Below are 22,985 nucleotides of genomic sequence, written 5' to 3'. Positions count from 1 at the left end.
AAATTTCTTTTTTAAAAAATGTGATGGGGGCCCTGGCCGGTTGGCTCAGCGGTAGCGCGTCAGCCTGGCGTGCGGGGGACCAGGGTTCGATTCCCGGCCAGGGCACATAGGAGAAGCACCCATTTGCTTCTCCACCTCCCCCCTCCTTCCTCTCTGTCTCTCTCTTCTCCTTCCGCAGCCATGGCTCCATTGGAGCAAAGATGGCCCGGGCGCTGGGGATGGCTCCTTGGCCTCTGCCCCAGGCGCTAGAGTGGCTCTGGTCCCGGCAGAACGACGCCTCGGAGGGGCAGAGCATAGCCCCCTGGTGGGCAGAGCGTCGCCCCTGGTGGGCGTGCCGGGTGGATCCCGTTCTGGTGCATGCGGGAGTCTGTCTGACTGTCTCTCCCCGTTTCCAGCTTCAGAAAAATACAAAAAAAAAAAAAAAAATGTGATGGGCCATTTTCAATAGACTTTTACATAATTTTATACCTCTTGAGTCTATATGAACCAATATTAATATTGTAAATACATATTAAAAAGTAAAAACTGTTTCATTTTTCTGAATATTTAAAGCCTATGAAATATGAGTAAATATATGTTTAATTCAATGCTATAATTATCAAATTTGCCCTGATTTTAATATCATGCTACTAATTAAATTAAGCCTGAAGAAAATTAAATTCAATTAGCCATAAAGTAATTATGTTGGCATTAAAATAGGCATAATTTGTTGCCATATAAACTCTCATAGATACATCAAATCCATAAAAGTCATGTTCATATAATACATAATTCACTAAGCATCATTATTTAATATATTTATTCAACCAGCTTTAAAGTTAATACTTCAATGTCATACTTATGAAATTGCAATTATAATCAGTAATAAGTTATTAAAATACAATAAAAATTTGTAAGTAGTAGTAATTTCTTGTCCGTGTTTACTTTAGCAACCATTTGTGTAGTCAAATTGCCAGTAGTAAATTGTTATAACATTTCTTAAAAACATTAGTGGTTCTATAATGATAGGATTTACCATAGAATTTCAAAAACTCTTCAGGTGAGCAGAGTAAGAATAAGTTTTATTATAAATTTTATCCCTGGAGCATATGTAGGTGATATGCAAATTGGTGACTTTAAAAATAGAAATAATAATAATCTCACAAGATATTGCCAGGAATTAAATTTCTTTACAAATATAATGATAAATAATTTAAATACAATCAAATGTATATATATGTACATATATACATATGAATATTAAATTTGTATTAAAAAAGCATATATAAAGTAGCTTAATTGTGTTATATATTCACAAAAATTTATCTATAGATATGTGAATATATAACATACATTTTTATATGTATTATAATATATTCTCACATACCTAAATTTATATACAAAAGGCATGACACAGTGCCTGACCCACAATAAGCCTTCAATATATAGGGCAATAATCATAATTAACAATCTACCATCAATTATATGCTAAAAGTAAATATTTATCCTTGACACTTTCACAATCTATTACTCTCTGTCATTTCTTTTCATCAACAAACTATCCCATTTTCTCCTGCTTCTTCTCAAACAGAGACATTTTTTTGAGAGGCTCCATCTCTACCCTTATCTTCCATGTCGCTGTGTTTTGAGATCCTTGTATTTCTTCTCACATATACTATAAGGCAATTGATAAAATAAGACTTATTTCACCCACTTACAAATATGTAATGTTAAATGTGACAAGTTTATTACTCCTTTTACTTCAGAAGTACATTTTTGGTGGTCTAATGCTCATTTGCATCTGAATGTCCTATAGGAGCTTCAAACTCACTGAAATATAACTGAATTGTACCTCCATCTCTAAAGCAGGGTGGTGGGGGTGTCCTTGTAGTAACTCTTTTAAATAATATTTTTTATCATCTACTACGTTTACTTAGTCTAGAAACCTCAAACCTATGATCATCTCCTCCCTCTTGCTAGTTGTTTCTCAGAAACTTCAAAGTTTAGAAGATTCTATCTAAAAGACCATAGATTCTGCCTCTTCCCTTATATTAATAGCTGCTATCAGCTGCTTACTGTTTGACTCAAATCCATCTGCTGGACCTCTGCTAGAACCTAATTTATTCATCTGAGCTGATTTTTTTTTTATTTTGCCTTAAACATCTCAGAAATTCTTTGGCTTTATTAAATAATTTTTAAATTAATTAATTTATTTTAGAGTGAGAGGAAAGAGGAAAGAAGGAGAGGGAGACAGAAAGAGAGAGAGAGTGAGAGAGAGAATGTGTGTGTGAGAGAGAGAGAGAGAGAAAGACACAGAGACATTGGTTTGTTGTTCCACTTTTTATGCATTCATTGGTTGATTTTTGTATGTGCCCTGGCCTGGGGTCGAACCCACAGTCTTGGCATATCGACACAATGCTCTCACCAACAACTATCAGGCAAAAACTTACTATTTTTAAATTATTAACCCATAAACACATTTTACCTTTATAACTGGAAAAGCACATTATAAAATAATATCCTTTTATAGATTCTTATTTATTACAGACTAAATTTAATATCCTTATAGTTCAGAAGCCACATAAAATGTGACCACAATTTACCTAATTACCTACTATTCCCTGAGCTGTTCTTGGACATGTATTTTAATTTTTCAAACATATATAACCTTCTAAATACTTCTCTCTTATTCTAAAATTTTCTTATTTACCTGCTAATCTTCTAAATAGTCTGCAAGGCTCAGCAAAATAACATCTCTACCTCTTGCTAAGCTTCCTCTGACTTGAGTGGTCAGTTGTGCTCTTCTCGGTGTTCTCGAAACAGTTTATGTCTATTAAAGAACCTTTAACATTATGTCTTTTTTTTTTTTTTTTCCTGAAGCTGGAAACGGGGAGGCAGTCAGACAGACTCCCGCATGCGCCCGACTGGGATTCACCTGGCACGCCCACCAGGGGGCGATGCTCTGCCCATCTGGGGCATTGCTCTGTTGCAACCAGAGCCATTCTAGCGCCTGAGGCAGAGGCCATGGAGCCATCCTCAGCGCCCGGGCCAACTCTGCTCCAGTGGAGCCTTGGCTGCGGGAGGGGAAGAGAAAGACAGAGAGGAAGGAGAGTGGGAGGGGTGGAGAAGCAGATGGGCGCTTCTCTTCTGTGCCCTGGCCGGGAATCGAACCCAGGACTTCCGCACACCAGGCCGACGCTCTACCACTTAGCCAACCGGCCAGGGCCTAACATTATATCTTATATAATGACTTTTAAAAAATCTATCTCCTTTCGTTGTCTTATAGAATACTTAAGGGCAAGAATCACACTTTATTTTTTAAAAGGGAGAAAGAAATAGGGAAGAAATGAGGGGAGTTAGATATAGAATTTCATGGAATAATTTCTATGATTCTTATATATTTTGGCAGGAAAATGAAATATAATATTTAACATATTCAAATCACGGTACTTAAAAATCTTACCTTTCAGTAGGGGAAATTCATGATGGTATTTAAAAACTGATATAAGATAAAATTTGAGGATTATACTGATGGCTCATTTAGGCAAAACTATACTCTGACTTCTGTAAAATAGGTGTGGTTTTATCAGCATTCTTTTCTTGATAAATAGTTAAAAGAAATGGCACATGGTATCTACATACATAGTGAAGAGAAAAATCTATCATTGTTTTAGTTGTTCTTGCTAATTTAGATTAATATCTTAAGTTTCACATTCTTTTAAAAGTAAAACTTTTTGAATGTCCAAGAGGACCATATATGGTTCTCTACCATTTCCTCACTGTTATCATTTCTGATCACTCTCACCCTCCTTCCAACCCACTGGTTTCTCACTCTCATTTTGATAAACATTTTGATAAAGTTGCTCTCTCAGTTTGGAAAGCCATTGATCCAAATATGTGTGTGGTTAACTCACTCACCTCTCTCAACTAGGAAGTCTTTTCTGAGTTGCCCCCAGCATGCTTAGAAACTGTAAAAAGTTGGTTAATTTTTTCATTACTTGGATTTAAGACTTTAGAAAATTCTGGCTAACTCAAATAAAAATTAGATCTATAGATAGGAGATAAAACTTTTTCAAAGAAAACTGGGAAGTGAAGTTTTAACTCTATGGGCTGGGAAATTCAAACTCTGCACATTTCAAAAAAAGGACCAGCCTGGACAGTCTCCTGAGAGATAACATCTAAACCCTTGGAATAACCTGCCAGATTACAGTGTTATATATCTGAGAGCCTGGGCCACACCATGTAGTTTATGCCAGGGGTCCCCAAACTACGGCCCGTGAGCTGCATGTGGCCCCCTGAGGCCATTTATCCGGCCCCCACCACACTTCCGGAAGGGGCACCTCTTTCATTGGTGGTCATTGAGAGGAGCATAGTTCCCATTGAAATACTGGTCAGTTTATTGATTTAAATTTACTTGTTCTTTATTTTAAATACTGTATTTGTTCCCTTTTTGTTTTTTTACTTTAAAATAAGATATGTGCAGTGTGCATAGGGATTTGTTCATAGTTTTTTTTATAGTCCAGCCCTCCAATGGTCTGAGGGACGGTGAACTGGCCCCCTGTGTAAAAAGTTTGGGGATCCCTGGTTTATGCTAGCACTGTGATTGAGGTTGAATACCTGTTTTTTTGTCCACCGTGTATCACCTGAACATGTGAAAGGGCTGGAGACTCAATAGCTAAGGTCAGCTACACAAATATTCAAAAACTATATAATTGTTCCAATAAAAATTGTAGACCCAAAGGCATGAGTGAGTTTCCCTAACTGGAAATACTCTGTCCGTGTTGTGATGCATCATTGCCAGAGGACTTAAGCACTACCCATATATCTCCACTGGGAGAGAATAACTTGCAGCATATGCTTATTTCTTATGGGCTCTGCCATATCCCTTTGTTGAGTTTATTCCATATCCTTTCTCTGTAATAAACCGTAACCCTAAGTAAAACAGCTTTTCTGAATGCTGTATTTCCTCAAAATCATCAAAACTGGGGGTGATCTGGGACACCCTCATTGTAAAACATAGGAGAAAATTTTTGTGAACCTGATAACATACATAAGTGCAAAAGAAAAAGAAATTGGTATATTGAATTTCACAATAATTTAAAACATTTTGCTTTAAAAGACTATATTAAGAAATTGAAAAGCCAAGCCACAGAAGGGAAGAAGATATTTGCAATTGTATATCCGGAAAAAAAATGTGTAAATCAAGTATCAGAATACAGAATGTAGAAATACTTTATTTATTTTTTTTCCTTTTTTGTATTCCTCTGAAGCTGGAAACGGGGAGAGACAGTCAGACAGATTCCCGCATGTGCCCGACCGGGACCCACCCAGCACGCCCACCAGGGGCGACGCTCTGCCCCCCAGGGGGGGATGCTCTGCCCCTCCAGGGCGTTGCTCTGCCGCGACCAGAGCCACTCCAGTGCCTGGGGCAGAGGCCAAGGAGCCATCCCCAGAGCCCGGGCCATCCCCGCTCCAATGGAGCCTCGGCTGCGGGAGGGGAAGAGAGAGACAGAGAGGAAGAGGGGAGGCGGAGAAGCAAATGGGTGCTTCTCCTATGTGCCCTGGCCAGGAATCGAACCCGGGTCCCCCGCACACCAGGCCGACGCTCTACCGCTGAGCCAACTGGCCAGGGCCAATACTTTTTATAACTCAATAACAATAAGATGAATAAAGATGGGCCAATGGTTTGAAGAGAGTTTTATCTAAAAGACAAATAAATTGCTAATAAGAACAGGAAAAACTGCTCAATATCATTTGTTATTAAAGAAGTGCAAATTAAATCTACAATGAGATACCAATGGCCATAATATAAAAGATTGACAATACCAAGTTTTGGTCAGGATTTAGAGAAATTGGAGTTCTAATGTATTGTAAGTAGAAATGTAAAATGGTACATTATTCATATCTTTAAAGGGGAAATCATACAAGTGTTTTTTAACTGATCTTAAATAAAATATAGGATATCTATATAATAAAATGCTTTTTGCAATAAAAAGGAACAAAATTCTTACACAAGCTCTCCGTCCATCACCACTTATCACCCCTGTACTTTCCTGCACCTCCTGTCCCACCCCTGCAAACTCCACACTGCTGTTTTGGGTTCATGAGGTATTTTTTTCCTCCTTTTTCTTCTCTATCTCTCCATCCCCCATATCAAACACCCCCCACCCCCAACAATTATCAGCCTGTACTCTATGTATGAATCAGTTTCTATTTTGCTTGTTAGTTCATTTTCTTCATTAGATTCCACATAGGAGTGATATCATATGATATTTACTCTGACTGGCTTATTTCACTTAGCATAATGACCTGCATGACTATCTCTTCTGTTGCAAAAAGTGAGATTTCCTTCATTTTCATGGATGCATAGTATTCCATAGTGTATATGTACCATAGCTTTTTAATCCACTCGTCCACTGATGGACACCATCTGTTTCTAGATCTTGGCTATTGTAAACAATGCTACCATAAACATGGGAGTGCTTCTTTTGAATCAGTGATTTGGTATTCTTAGGATATATTCCTAAAAGCAGGATAGCTAGGTCCAAAGGCAGTTCCATTTTTAACTTTTTGAGATAACTCCATACTGCTTTTCACAGTGGCTATATACCAATCTGTATTTCCACCAATAGAGCGCAAGGGATCTCTTTTCTCCACATTGTCACCAGCATTTGTTGTTTGTTGATTTATTGACGGTAGCCATTCTGACAGGTGTGTGGTGATATTTCAGTATGGTTTTAATTTGCATTTCTCTGATGATTAACGACATTGAGTATGTTCTCATATGTCTATTGGCAATCTGTATGTCATCTTTGGAGAAGTGTTTACTTAGATCCTTTGCCCATTTTTAAATTGGGTTGTTTGTTTTTTTGGTGTTAAGTTTTTAAAGTTCTTTATAAATTTGGATATTAACTTCTTATCAGCTGTATCAGTGAATTTTTTCCCATTTCGTGGGTTTTCTTTTCATTTTGTTGATGACTCTCTTAGCAGTACAAAATCTTTTTAGTTTGATATAGCCCCATTTATTTACATTTTCTCTCATTTCCCTTGTCTGAGAAAATATACCTGAAAAAATATTGCTTTGAGATATGTCCAAGACTTTACCATCTTGCTTTCTCCTAGGATTTTTATATTTTTTGTCTAATATTTAAGTCTTTAATCCATTTTGAGTTTATTCCTCTGTATAGCGGTTCTTATAAAATTTAAACTGCTTTAAATGCTCTTGCTCACTCCTTAGACCTCTTCTCATAGACTCTTTTCTCTGCTTTCTTCTGTATGTACGAGGTACAGGGACATTTTTCTCTTTCTCAAACAGACTAAATTCCTTCTAGTCTCTAGATGTTCGCACTAGTTGTTTACTTTCCCAGATCTTATCTGGGCTGACTACTCTCCAACATTCAGGTCTTTGTTCATAAATTATCTCTGTAGTGACCTGGCCAGGTGGTGGTGCAGTGGATAGAGCGACGAACTGGGATGCGGAAGAACCCAGGTTCGAGACCCCCAAGGTCACCAGCTTGAGTGCGGGCTCATCTGGTTTGAGCAAAAAGCTCACCAGCTTGGACCCAAGGTCGCTGGCTAGATCAAGTTGTCACTCGGTCTGTTGAAGGCCTGCGGTCAAGGCACATATGAGAAAGCAGTCAATGAACAACTAAGGTGTCGCAACAAAAAACTAATGATTGATGCTTCTCATCTCTCCATTCCTGTCTGTCTATCGCTCTCTCTGATTCTCTTTCTGTCTCTGTAAAAAAAAAAAAAAAATTATCTCTGTAGTGTAATTTTTCTTGATCAGCTTATCTCTCATGCCCCTTCATGTTCCCTCTGTACCAAACTATGTATTACTTTGGCCTTTGAAGCCTAGGCAATCTGTACTTCCCCACCAGCCTTGTCTCCCACCACTTGCCCCCTCAACTGCAAAGCTTCATCCCCTCTTGCCTCCTCCCTGTCTCTTAATTAGATGAAGTGCAACTGTTATACAATTTGCACTTGTTCTGTCCTCAGCAGGAATGTTCTTCTTGCAGATATGTTCTGTGCTCATTTCCTCAGTTTATTCTGGTCCCTAATCACCCTATCAAAAGGTCATCTCTTCCTTCTGCCTTGCTTTTACTGCCTTGCTTAGTAAAACAAGCAAGTTCTTCATGACACTTATATATATTTGAAATCTGTCATTTGTGTTTTGTTTGTTCTATCTACTGTAATACAAGCTCCAATAGAGTACGGGCTTTGCTTTCTTTCCCCACGGTAATTCTAACCCCTTGAATACTGCTTGATAATGTACTTTATATAAGCTATTGTACTTTATATAAGCTATTCCATGCTGAGATTCACTTGATGCTGCTCTGAGCGTTCTCGCATAATCATTATTTTTCTTTTTAGTAATTATATTTTAAGTTAATTTCTAGAGGTTAGATGTATATGCACATGTTTTATATTGAGGCATATTGCTCCCCAGTTGATACCTAGAGAGTCTGTAACAGTTTGTATATCCAACAATTGTGCTTCTCCTCATTTTAATATGTTCATGACATTGGGTTTTGTGAATCTTTTGTAATCTGTGACCTAAACAGTGATTACTTATTATTAGAAAATTTAAAAAAATTTTAATATGAGTCTGGCATGCAAATGGCATTTTTTAAATATATATATATATGGTCTAATTTTTAAAATTTACATGCATTTTCATTTATTGTTATTTAGTGATTCTTTATACACTTAGATATTTAATTCTGTCTGTTGTATATATTGTGACAATTCTCCCATATTGCAATTTGACTTTCATCCACATTAATCTTAGGCTTTTTAAAAAAATAAGGTAGTTTTTATTTTATAAGTTTAATATTTTCACTCTTTAAAGTACCTAGTTGAATATTTTTCTATGGCTTTTTTTAGTGTTTTTATTGTTAATATTTTAACTTTTAATATTTTTTCTCCAAATTTAGTTTATGTTGGAGTATGTAGCAGTAGTAGAACTTTAATTAGTTTTAATTTTTTAGGAATGGTTTCTCAGTTTTCTACATAATATGTCAACATTATTAGAATCATAATAATAAAACTTAAGATTTATGGCAAGATTTCAATGGGTCAGTTATTTTGCTAAATATTTTATATACAATAGTTCAATTAACCTTAACATCAACCTTCGGGGTTACGGTGAAATCTGTTTTTCTGGAGAGGAACAAAGCAGATTTTTGAATGTTGTAAGTTGACCATGGAATCATCCCTCATTTTTAACAACCAGGAAGCAGGGATCTGAGTTTATAACCCCAGTCCCATGCTTCATATCAACAGGACAATTTAATAACTGCTTGGGCAACATGTTATTGATGCTAGGCTTCCTATATCACTGTACTTATAAACTGGGGGCACTCAATCTAGTATCACAGAACTTTAAATGCCTTCATTTTCTCAAGTTCCCTCAAAGCTCCTTTCCCCAAAACCCTCTGTCATGAGATCATCACCACAGGATGGGCAAAACCTGGATCCGCTGCCTGCACTGATACAAAAAGCGGAAAGAAGATGAAGAATTGTGATAAGGTGCCAAAGAACTGTAAAACTTAGTATTGGCAATGCCATTTTAAAGAGGAAAAGTCAGGCTTCTTGCCCCCTCCTTTCTTTAGAGAATGGAGGGAGAAGAATGTGGGAGCTTCCTGGCTTACAAGGACAACTGGGTCATCTAGTCATAGTTTAACTATAGTTCTCTGAAAGAATAAAGGTTATCTGAAGAACTTTCTTTCTTCTTCAAAGGGATCCTTTAGGAAACAATGTTTACATATCCTACACTGATTTTAACTCTTACACCCCTCCTGGAGTCCTGAGAGTAACATATACGTCTAGACCAGTGGTAGTCAACCTGGTCCCTACCGCCCACACTAGTGAGCATTCCAGCTTTCATGGCGGGCAGTAGCGGAGCAACCAAAGTATAAATAAAAAGATAGATTTAACTATAGTAAGTTGTTTTATAAAGATTTATTTTGCCAAACTTAGCAAAAATCCAACATAAAGTACTTGGTAAGTAATTATTATTATATACTTTAACTTGCTATAACTCTGCTTTATAAATTCTATAAAGTAAATTAATTCCCTACTTTATAAATCACCATGACTGTGGAACCGGTGGGTGGTTAAAAATTTTACTACTAACAGAGATACAAAAGTGGGCGGTAGGTATAAAAAGGTTGACTACCCCTGCTCTAGACAAAGGGATGGGGGGTAGACACTAAAAGATTTATGTCTTTGATATGTAAAATGACATTTTTTCGCTATTGTGTTACCTTATAAGTTTTAATATGTAGAAATATTTTTTCCTTTCAATAGATCCAATGTTGCAAACTTGTTAGTAATTAACTATTGTGTCATGCTCCCTCAACCTGTATGTGATCATGTCTATATAACTAGCCTCAGAGCTATATTTGTGGTGACATGATTTGGGTCAGCTATACCCCATATAAGTCATATGTAGCCAGCTTATTAATAAATCTCTTCCTAAAAATTCTTATATATCCTGCCTTGGTGTCTCTACGTAACCCGCAGAATTAAGGCACGCTACTTTATAACAGAATATCTTTTCTTATACATTAAGCAAGACCCCAAAAAATTTTTAAATAAATGCTTTGAAAAAGATGTTCCAAGAGAAAACCAGATTAATAATATATCATATTGTCTAATAACCTCGAACTTAGTGAAAAAATTACAAAGGAAAAAGGATGATAATAATAGAGTAAGAGGATCTAATCCTCAATAACATAAGCATATGCAACAAGAACCTCAAAAGTACAATCAAACTAAACACAAAAATGAGGAGTGGACCAGATAAGTGAATAAATCCTGAAAGATGATTTTTAAATAACCCTAACAGAAACTGATAGGTAAAGCAGACAAAAAATAATAATAAACAGTGAGAGCAAGATCTGAACAAATAATTGAAAACTCAAGCAATTTGGTATATATAGAAAGATATACCAAACAACAAAATATATGCCTTTTTTTAAAAGCACATATTAAATATTTTCATTTAGAATACAGTTCATGTCATGAAACAAAGACCTCAATCAATTAGAAAGAAACAATACAATACAGACTATTGTTCTCTAACAACACACAATAAAATGATCAAATAAAGCAAAAAAAAAAAAATAGCTGAAGAAAATCCCATGTTATCAATATATAAATAAAATAAATAACCATTGGGTTGAAAAATAATAAATTCTATTTGAACTGAGTAATAGAAAAAAGTATTACATAGCAAAATTTATGGGAAATAGTTAAAATATATTTAGAGGGAAAATACAGTTTTTACACATTTATCATAATCACCAAATGTTTTTTAATTGCTGTCCTATTTAACCTACAAGTTAGAAATAAGAGAAAGAGAGGAAATGAAGAATCATAATGGGATAGTAAAGATCAAATAAGAAATCAATGAAAGAAACAAAACAAGAAATAATAACAAAATCAAATTCTGATTTCCCTCCAAACCATTTCAGGTTTAGTTATTCTTCCAGGAGAATTCTACCAAATTATAAAGAAGAGATTAAAAATTACTTTCTTACTTCTTTTTATTGGCATACTACCTCAGAAAGTTAAAAACAACAAAATCTATATAGTTAATTTTAGGAAGTTAGTGTTATCTAACAGATAAGTGTATTATCTCATTTCAATTATGATTAAATACAAAATTTTAAATATAATATCAAACTTCTAAATTGTACTGTAAAAATATATATAATGTAAAATAAGCCTTCAACTAAAAAAAAAATTTTTTTTTTAAATTTTTTTTTTTTTTTTTGTATTTTTCTGAAGCTGGAAACAGGGAGAGACAGTCAGACAGACTCCCGCATGCGCCCGACCAGGATCCACCCGGCACGCCCACCAGGGGCAACGCTCTGCCCATCCTGGGCGTCATTCTGCCGCGACCGGAGCCACTCTAGTGCCTGAGGCAGAGGCCAAGGAGCCATCCCCAGCGCCCGGGCCATCTTTGCTCCAATGGAGCCTTGGCTGTGGGAGGGGAAGAGAGAGACAGAGAAGAAGGAGGGGGGGGGGGTGGAGAAGCAAATGGGCGCTTCTCCTATGTGCCTGGCCGGGAATCGAACCCGGGTCCCCCGCACGCCAGGCCGACGCTCTACCGCTGAGCCAACCTGCCAGGGCCAAAAAAAAAAAATCTTTAAAAATAATTTACTCTCACAGACTAAGAAAACCAAAGCACATTATTAGCTTAATCAATGATGAACAATTATTAAGTTTGATAGCTGTATAGTAAAAAACATCTAGAAAGCAAAGAATAGATTGGAATTTCATTGATTTAGGGTAGGCTAAATACCAATTTTAGAAATTTATATTTAATGGAGAAATTTTAGATGCATTTCTCTTTACAATTAAGAATAAGATGAGGATTCTTGTAATTGCTTAACATAGTACTTGATGTCATGGGTTATACTACAAACATAAGAAAAAACAAACTGTTGTTAAAACATAGTGAGGAAAAGACACAATTCTTGATATATTCTAATGACATCGATACGTAGTTGGAAAAACTAATGAAACCAAAAGGATAAGTAATTCGAATGAATAGGAGTTCATCAATACTGCTGTTATTTACTTGCATTTCCCACTTCAGTGATAACAAGTTAGAAAAGAAAGAGGAATATGATTATCAGTCAATATAGCAATATATACACACATACATATATGTAGCTGTGTGCATTCTAGGAGCTTGTCTAGGATACACAAGATCTCTAAGGAAACAGTTTAGTAAATTCTACATTATCTACAGATGAGTTTTTTTGTGTGTATGTTTTTTAAAGAGATAAATTATCCATGGATGAGAAGACTATTATTTAATAAATGAAAGTCATAATTAAAAGCATTTCTGCATTAGACATTGTATTTCAGAATGGCTAATTTGAAATTTTGATAAATATTTAAATAAGTAACATCAAATTTGCAGAACATTTTGAAAGGAATAGCAAAAGACTCTACCCAAGAATTCCTATAAGTTCATCATAACTCAATACAAAAACCTGGCAGGGAAAATACAAGAAATAAACTTTTCAAGTCAATTTCATTCCCTAAAAGAGATGAAAAAAAAATTGGTAAACCAATTCAGTGTTATATCTTTTTAAAATCAATCAGTGTAATATACATATATTTAATTTACCAAATGTCCTTTCTGCATATCAGAAGAGTTACAGAAAGGACATTTGATAAATTAAATATATATTACATTGATTGATTATTTTTAAAAATATTAAATAAGACTTTACTTGTACAATAAAACAAATTTGGTCATTTAACACTGAATTATATCACAAATTTTTCTGTATATCATGAGTTACAGAAAGAACATTTGATGAATTAAACAGATTTATACTAAATAATAACTATTACAAAACTAGAAATTTTTTAAACTTAAACCTTTTATTTAAAGATGAACTATTGAAATTTTCTGGGGTTGTGAATGAGAATAGAAGCTTCTTTATCATTTTTTGTATTCAAAATTATTTTAAAAGCACTAGCCAGATCTCTTACTGAAGAAAAACAAAAAGTACAATTATTGAAAACAATAATATCCACCAATATTCACAGAAAACATGAATGTATACAAAACAAATTCAAAATAACCTAAAAATATATTCTTAGAATTCAACAAGCATGATAAAAAATACAAAAGCTTAAAAAGATACCATTTAAAATGAAATTTAAAAAATAATTCATAATGAATCAGAAAAATATGTGCAAGAACTCCATAAAGAAGATAATAGAAGGAAAAAGATACATATAACTGGATGGCTACACAAAGTTCATGGATCAGAAGACAATTTAAAATGCTGCCAATTCTTTCCAAACCAATGCACTGTTAATCAGAATGTCAAGTGAACTTTTGTAGAAGTTGATAATTCTAAAATGTGTATAAAAAATTCAAGCTGCCAAACTTGAAGGGAAGTAATAAATTAGGAAAAGTTATTCTATAGTAGAGAATTAGCAGTTCTCCATTTTGGCTGCATGTCACAATCATCAGGGAGATTTTAAAAACCTCATGGTAATAATGCCTTATATTCTACATAATTAAATTCTTATGATTGGAGGAGAGAGCCAGGTATCTATATTTTTAATACTTCCCCTATATTTCTAACGTGCAACCAACTTTGAGAACTATAGCTTTCTAGCATATTATTATATATAAGTTTTACATTATATTGGTATATTAATAAAGACAGGATATAATTAATATAAGTATAGTGATTATATGAATGGGACAGAATAGAAGCTGTGGTAAGAGACATAGACATTTATAGACACTGTTTCTGGCAAATATAACACAGTAAGAGAGAAGAAAAAGGGCAGTTTTTCAACAAAAATCAATGTAACAATTGGCTCCACAGAAAAAAGAAATAAACATTGATCTCAACCTCAAGCCATATTAAAAAATAAAATAAAAGGTTAGTTCTAGGTAGATTGCAGATCTTGAGAATAAGCAATAAGCAAATAGAATCTCTAAAAGACAATATAAGAAAATAACTTCAAAAATAAACAAATGGGACTACAGCAAACTAAAAAGTTTTTGCACAAAAAAGAAAACCATCAATAAAACAAAAAGACAACCTACTGAATGTAAGAATATTCTCCAATAATACATTTGATAAAGGGTTAATATCTGAGATTTATTATAATAAAGACTTCATACAACTCAAGAAAAACACACAATTCAATTAAAAAATGGGCAGAAGGCTTGAGTAGACACTTCTACAAAAAAGGACAGATGGCCAACAGGCATGTGAAAAGATGATCAATGTCACTAATCACCAGAGAAATGCAAATTAAAACCACAATGAGATATCACCTCACACCTTTTAGAATGGCTATCATCAATAAATCAACAAACAGCAAATACTGGTGAGGATATGAAGAAAAGAAAACCTTTGTGCACTTTTGGTGGGAATGCAGATTGGTGCAGCCATTATGAAAAAGTTTGGAGGATTCTCAAAGAATTTAAAATGAATTGGCTCATGACACAGCAATTTCAGTTCTGGGAATATAACTTAAAAAAACCCAAAAGCTAATTTGAAAGACTATATGCACCCTTATGTTCACTACAGCATTGTTTACAATAGCTAAGTTACAGAAACAACCAAAGTGCCCATCAACAGATGAGTGGATAACAAAGTGGTCATATAAATATACAATGAAACATTACTTGGCCATAACAAAAGAATGAAATCTTACCATTTGTAACAACATGAATGGGCCTAGCGGATATTATGCTACGTGAAAAAAGTCAGAGAAAGACAAATGCCATATGATTTCACTTATATGAGGAATACGAAGAGCGAAATAAATAAACAAACAAAAGAGAAACACGTTCATAGATACAAAGATCAGGCTTATGGTTGCAGATGGGACTCGGGATGGGGGACTGGTTGAAAAGGTAAAGGGATTGAGAAGTACAAACTGGTAGTCACACAATTGTTATGGGGATATAAAGTACGGCATAGAGAATATAGTCAATAATATTGACTATTGGGGGGCACTAGTATGTAACGTATAGGATTGTTTAACCACTATGCTGTATACCTGGAACTAATGCAAAATAATATTGGATGTAAACTATAATTTTAAAAAAGAAATTAAAAACCCTGAAAAAAAGAGCACATCTTCATGAACTTAAGATAAAGTAAAATTTATTTGACAACATATCAAAAAATAAATTATAAACTGACTATACTACCATTAAAATTAAAACTTCCAAGACATCATTTTAAATAAAGAAACATTAAGTTATAGACTGAGATGGATATTCACAACACAGGTAACTGACAAAGGATTAAGAATCCCAATATGCACATATTTTGCCCCATCAGTAAAAAAGTTTATAAAATCCAGTGGTGAAAGGAGCAAGACACATAAGCAATGTTTTCCTAAAACAGCATCTTTAAAAGGCCAGTAAACACGAAAAGGTGCTTAATCTCATTAGTCATCATAGAAATATAAACTATACTCTAGAATAACTAAAATTATGAAGACTGATAACATCAAGGGTCACTAGAGACATAGATTAATTGGAACTCTCATATACTGCTGGTGAGAATGTAAATTTGTATACTACTAGGGAAACTTGTTTCTCATTATTCTCCAAGGCTGAATATACAAATACCATATGATATGACAATTTCACTTACTTATACACCCACGTGAATACATATACATGTGAACACACTTGTACAAAAATGTTCATGATGACATTACTGGTAACAACTCAAAACTGAGAATAATTCAAAGGTCCATTAACAGCAGAATGAATAAATAAATTGTGGTATATTCATTCAATGGAATATTATACATACTGGAAGAAATGAACTATATGGAACATCATGAATTAAGTTTTAAAAGATAATGTTGAGTACATATGCCAATCAGGAAAGGATACATGCTATAATTTTCCATGCATATAAAGTTTATAAATGGACAAAAGTCATAATAATGACTATCTTTGGAGAAGGTGGTAGATAATGATTGAGAAAAGGTACAGATGAATACTTGTAAATTTTATTCTTGACCAGGGTGGTGGTTACATAAATGTGCTTACTTTGTAAAAATGTACCTAAGTAAACACGTATTTCTCTTAATTAAAGTATATCGTAGTAAAATGTTAAAGAATGAAGAGGGAGACATAATATGTTCTTTTGTAAGATTCTATCTTCCCAAATTAATCTACAAAATCAATATAATCCAACACAAATTTTAGTTGAATTTCTTAAGAAACAAATTGATTTCTTTAAAACATTTGAAAAGTCTATGAATAGCTAAGTGAACTCAGAAAAAATGAGCAAAAACAGGGTTTGGTCTATATATGAACTACATATTAACACATTTCAAATCCATAGTTACAAAAATAGAGTGATTTTGGTGTAATTGCAAGAAAAGCAGACTAATGGAAAAGAAGTGATATTTCAGAGGCAACATAATCCAGATGCAAGTTTAAATATAACTTAAAAGTAGTGACACAAATCAATGGAGAAAGAATGGCTAGTTAGTAAATAGTAGTAAGAAGTCAGGTTTATTATATGGAAAAAAAAAGTAAAACGGGACCCTCTGCACCTCAGAGCAAAGTGTCCTCCAAGTGGATTAAAGACTAGATGTAAGATATAAAACAGAAAAATTGATATAAAATTACATTTAAAAAAATCTTTGTAAACTAGACATGAAGTTAGATTTTCTATGCAAAGCTTCCACAGCACAAACCATGAGACAAAAAAGTGATTTGGGGCTGACTTATGAAAATGAGTTATGTTTCATAATACTACATATATGGAAAAAATAACATTTTATTTTAAATAATCAGTTTACAAATGAATTAAACAAAAGTCAATATTAAGCTGATGATAGTTTGCACCAATAGGTGTGTGTTACATCTGACATTTGTCAATCTTTGTTTTATTTTCTATCTAAAACATTCTTTTGTCTATGAACAGAAAAGATTTGCCTACGAATATTTGTTATTTTTCCAGTAGTTTTCCTTTATCTAATTTTATTACTGCCTCGATTTTACCACTATTATGAGCAGAAACATATTTGCCTAGAAAATGTCTCTTTTTCTTGCATGAGTGTAAACTACTGCTTAAAGAATCTAGGGAATGCAGAATCTCTAGGCTTTAACATTCTTTTGCTGAATTAACATAGTAAGCTACAACAGAACACATTAACTTATTAATCATAACCTGAACTGAAGTCTGACTTTTCAATGTAAATTCTTAAAAATTATCTTGTGATTAGAAAACATTAATTTCTATAACTTGAAATAAGAATGTCATTATTGAAAGAATTAGGAGTTCGTCCCCTACAGAAAGAGTGCAAGAAGCGCTGGCATAGGCAACACTGAGAAGCGGTTAGAAGTTTGGTGAATTATTCTTTCTAAACACTGTCCTTTTAATAGTTACTTCTGTTTTAGAAAAACTAAATTTTAGTTTTCATATTCTAGAAACATAAATGTAGATAACTTAACTTTTTCCTCTTGCATTATGACCAATTTCCAAGAAAAGTCAGAAATAATTCACCATTCACATTGAGCTACTATATTTGGAGGCCTATGGAAAGTTCAAGAAACTTCACTCAATTCCTTTCCCCTATTCACCCCAGCATCCTAGCTGGTTTCTCTCTCCTTCAACACTTTTGAGTCTTGACCACTGACTAGTAAATTACATTATAACCTTTCCTTTAACAGAACTCATATATATTCTATTAAAATTTCTTCCAATTCCCAAGAGTACAAACTTGATAAGCACTTCTAGCCAGCGAAAAGATAGGAAAATGCTTACCTTCTATGTAGATGCCTGACTGGATTTCTAGGACCCTGGGGAGGGTCCTGAGGTCAAGGGAATGGACGAATTCTTCCAGTGACAATGCCATTGCTCTGGCTTGGGTCTTGTGCAGAACTGGTACTTACAGAAGCGTGTGGCTTCTAGGTGTCACTTGCCTGCACTTGCAGGCCCTGCTCATAATTCCTCCCTCAGACAGGCAGGGATGTCACACTAGAGCCCAGCTGGGGTGAAGTGGTTCTACGTGGGGAGCTCAGTGAGAAAGGAGGGAGGAGGCAGGGGACAAAAGGTGTTAGAGCTCTTTTTGTTCTAGTTGTGGCTTCATTTCCTTCTGACAGTGAAGTAGAACAGGATGGGGGTGGGGTGAGCATGTCTGAATAGACTTTGCCCAAAAAATGAGGTTTGATAAGTAGCTAGTTGTTTGTTGGTCCAGGTGTGCATCTACAGTCTGGGGTCAGAGTTGCTCGTTGACCAGAAAAGAGCAGGAATGCAAGACTAAAGTCTAAAATTAAACAAGGGACCATGTTAATTCTTTATTTTTTTAGTTTATTTCTATCGGTTGGCTTTGTGCCTTATTTGCATATTCAGTGCTTTTATTTTAAATTTGGTTCTGAAAGTGTTTTGTGTCAGCAATTTTCAGAAATCTGATACTCTTGAGAGAGAGGATCGAAACCACTTTTTATTCTTCCACATTAAAATTTTTGCTGAATCTTAAAGGAGAGTGGGGTAAGGCTGCGATATGCAAAGTGATACAGTAAATTAATACTGTTGACCGAGGGCGCACCACTAAGACTCTAGACCCAAGTGTGTGGGTAAAACAGAAGAAAAAGTTTATTACACTCGCGAGCGGGCTCAAGGCAAGGAGGTAGCCAAGAGCCCCGAACTTCAGCAAGCAAGTTTTATACATTATTTCAGGGAGGGAAGGAGACACCCAGGAATTCAGGAGTCATGAGATAGGGAAGTTGCAACGGCTCTCAGGGTGATTGCCCCAGGTGCTTGCGGAAGAGCAAACACCTATGATTACATCGGGGCCAGGCGGGCCAGTTCCTGTTCTGCAAGCCAAGATTAGCCAAGCAAAGGTCAGATGGAATTTTCTATTTTTACTGTTACAATACAATAAGTTAATATGACTTTTCTCATCTCCGCACTATAGTGAAAGTATCTGAATATGTCATTAGCAGACCTGAGGCTTCCTGCGTTTAGCTCTGCTTTTGATTGACATGTTACTTGAGCCTCATCTTTGCTGTTCCTTATTTGTCTCATTTATTTGATGAATAAAATGCAGAAGAAGTCAAATAAATTTTACAATTTCTTTTCAGGCTAGAATTCTACAGTTCTGATCCTGTGGTCCAAATTTAGGGTGGATAATTCCCAAAGTCAAAAGGAGCAAGAGAAACCATATAAAAACAAATCTTAAAAATACTTTCTCCCTTCTTTGTATTTAGCCGAAACAACATATTAGAGCAAGTATACACATTCAAGGTGATGTTTTCTAAGTCTCTTTTAAGGATAAATAAAGGAAGACTGGTTGGTATAGATACAAGTGAAAGGTGCTAAGAAGTTGCATCTAGACAGGCTCCCTGTCTAGAAGCTTTTTAGCTTTAGGTTGCAGAGAACATAGCCCAGTAGAACTAGAAAATAGGTCAGGGCTCATCTTAGCTCCACCATATCCATCACATAGATAACCTAGCAATGAAATACTGCCTTATTTTGACATAGAGCTTATGAAACTCTTTCAGCTCTTATTAATATAGTTGATATTTGCAATAACCAGCCTGGATTCATTTCTTTCTTTACAAGACTAGAATTTATAGGGTCATGTCATTTGTTTTTTCACCAGTAGCTTCTACTTCCTCCCTCGCAATTTTTTTTTTGTCCAAAAATCTCTCAAACTTGATCATTCTGCCTTCTGCATCTCTCTTTCCAAGCTTAGGCTCCTTAATCAAGTGTAAACAGCACGTCTCACATGGTTGAATATATGAAGAAGGCTGTTATGCACTGCTCCTTAAAAATCATACATCTGTTAGAATTGATGCCACAACAAATTTTATTTCTTATCTAATCCAAACTTGACTTTACTTGATCTATTTTTTTAGTATTGCCACATCAACTTTCTCTCCTTCTAGCTAAGAAGTCATTTTAAATATCACCAATCTTTTACAATTATCTATGTTACTCATCTTCTGATCTTTCAACAGATGATCCTCCCTGTCTATTACAATCTGTTTCTCTTATATTCCCAGTCTTAATGACACCAGCATTCTCTTAGTTTCCGAAGCCAGAAGGCTGCATCATGGGATACGCCATCTCTAGCCTCCAAATCCCACGTGCACTATGGACACTATGGATGGCAATACCCCATATCCCTCACTCTATTCTTGCTTTGTAACACCACCGTTACTACTTTAGTCCAGATCATAATCACTTCTGACACTATAGGCAAAGAAATACTGTTAACACCAAGATGAAATTGACAAACAGGAGTTCGGGAAGGGCACTTGAACCTCCAGGTGGTAAAATGAATAAAGTTCAATTGAAACAGCAGATTACAGGTACAGTAATAGATTAACAAAAACTCAGAAACAAACTAGAGGATAAATAATCACCTTACTATATGAAAAATGTGAAATTCCAAAGCAGTAGGAAAGAATATTTTAGTCCATAAATTGGACCAAAGCTCCCACAAAGAACAACGTGAAAAGTGGATGATTTGTTTTTTCTTTCTGTTTAAAGGCATGGCAGAACCATCAAGACAGCTGGACTTGAGAGGCCAATACCTTGAAAGGTGGAAAAACACAGTGAAGGGACCAAATATTCAGCACTTCTCCCCTAAAGGCATCTGTGGATTAGTAATTGGCACCAAGAGAGAAGCTGAAAAGCAGAGCAAAAGTGATGGTTAGGGTAGGGGAGAAGCCAAGTTGAGTTTTTTTGCAGTTTCACATAGCTAGAGAGACAAAAATTGGAATTTTGGGCTATGAAGCATCCAGAAAAACTCAGAGAGATGAGTTGTTTAACACTGTTTTTCCCCTTCAGGGTTTTGCTCATTGTAAAGCAGCATGGGATTGATTGTATGAGACATCAGTTAGGAAATGATCAGTAGGAAGTTGAAGAAGCCAAGTGCTTTCCAGCAGTCTCACATTGCTAGGAAGACAGGGCTTGTCAATGAGGAAGAGGGAGGTTTCGTAAATATCCCTTGCCTTCAGCTGCGGCCTCAAAAGGCTCTTTTCAAGAGAAAATATTGACTATAAATAGAACAGCCCTTCTCAGACTACAATTAGCTCAAGCCCTGACTATATTAAGATGATCTGCTCTCCATTTTAGCTGTCAGACAAAAGCAATAGTAAATCCTACCAATGAGGAAAAGCAACCAGAACCTCTACAAGAGTTTAAAGACAACATCTAGAATTTAATAATTAAAATGAACCTTAAATATAGACTTATTAGGCATGATATTTAAAATAATTTTTTTTGATTAACATGTTCAAAAGTAGAAGAATTTTTAGAGGAAATCTGCTGTTTATAAAAATATCAATAAAAATTCTTGAGTTAAAAAATACAATTGAAAATATATTATAACTCAAGGTATATATCCAAAGAAAACACAAAACCCTAATTTGAAATAATATATGCACCCTTATGTTCATTGTAGCATTATTTACAATAGCCAAGCTACAGGAGCAACACCAGTCCCCATGAATAGGTAAGTGGATAAAAAAGCTGTGGTACATATATACAATGAAATCTTACCATTTGTGGCAAGGTGGATGGACCTAGAGAGTATTACGCTAAGTGAAATAAGCCATACAGAGAAACACAAATACTGTATGACATCACTTATATGTAGAATCTAAAGAACAAAATAAAGAGATAAACAAAATAGAAAAGGCATTATAGATACAGAGAACAGACTGATGAATGCCAAATGTCTGGGGCGTTGGGGGTGGGTGAAAACAGATGACGGGATTAAAAAATACTAATTGGCAGTTACAAGATAGGCATGAGAGCCCTGGCCGATTGGCTCAGCGGTAGAGCGTCGGCCTAGCGTGCGGAGGACCCGGGTTCGATTCCCGGCCAGGGCACACAGGAGAAGCGCCCATTTGCTTCTCCACCCCTCCGCCGCGCTTTCCTCTCTGTCTCTCTCTTCCCCTCCCACAGCCAAGGCTCCATTGGAGCAAAGATGGCCTGGGCGCTGGGGATGGCTCCTCGGCCTCTGCCCCAGGCGCTAGAGTGGCTCTGGTCGCAATATGGCGACGCCCAGGATGGGCAGAGCATCGCCCCCTGGTGGGCAGAGCGCCGCCCCATGGTGGGCGTGCCGGGTGGATCCCGGTCGGGCGCATGCGGGAGTCTGTCTGACTGTCTCTCCCTGTTTCCAGCTTCAGAAAAATGAAAAAAAAAAAAAAAAAAAAAGATAGGCATGAGAATGTAAAGTACAGCATAGGAAATATAGTAGTTAATATTGTAATAACTTTGTATGGTGCCCATTGGGTACTGGAAATATCAAGGGAAACATTTTGTGAATTATATGATTATCTAATCACTATGCTATACAACTGAAACTAATACAAAATAATATTGAACATAAACTGTAATTTAGAAATCTTTAATAAAAAACATTAAGAAAAAATAAAACTACTGAAATTAAAGAGTTTACTAATTGGATTTAACAGCTAATTTGAACATAAAGTAAGAGAAGACTACAGA

The 22,985-nt window shown here is 35.3% G+C and overlaps 1 protein-coding gene across 1 annotated transcript in view; it reads right to left on the bottom strand.

Annotated features, from left to right (window-relative positions):
* Nucleotides 1–18,533, bottom strand: part of THEMIS (thymocyte selection associated) — a 192,975-nt gene extending 174,442 nt beyond the window's left edge. Inside the window, exon 1 of the mRNA XM_066373279.1 lies at nucleotides 18,285–18,533. Within this exon, the coding sequence (XP_066229376.1) occupies nucleotides 18,285–18,375 (91 nt within the window). The 5' untranslated portion in view covers nucleotides 18,376–18,533. The remainder of the gene's footprint in view (nucleotides 1–18,284) is intronic.
* Nucleotides 18,534–22,985: the final 4,452 nt, after the last annotated feature.

The sequence above is a fragment of the Saccopteryx leptura genome, chromosome 3, assembly GCF_036850995.1.
Source record: "Saccopteryx leptura isolate mSacLep1 chromosome 3, mSacLep1_pri_phased_curated, whole genome shotgun sequence".
NCBI lineage: Eukaryota > Metazoa > Chordata > Mammalia > Chiroptera > Emballonuridae > Saccopteryx > Saccopteryx leptura.
Note: the sequence above shows the minus strand (reverse complement) of the source record. Positions and strands in the feature narration are given on the sequence as shown.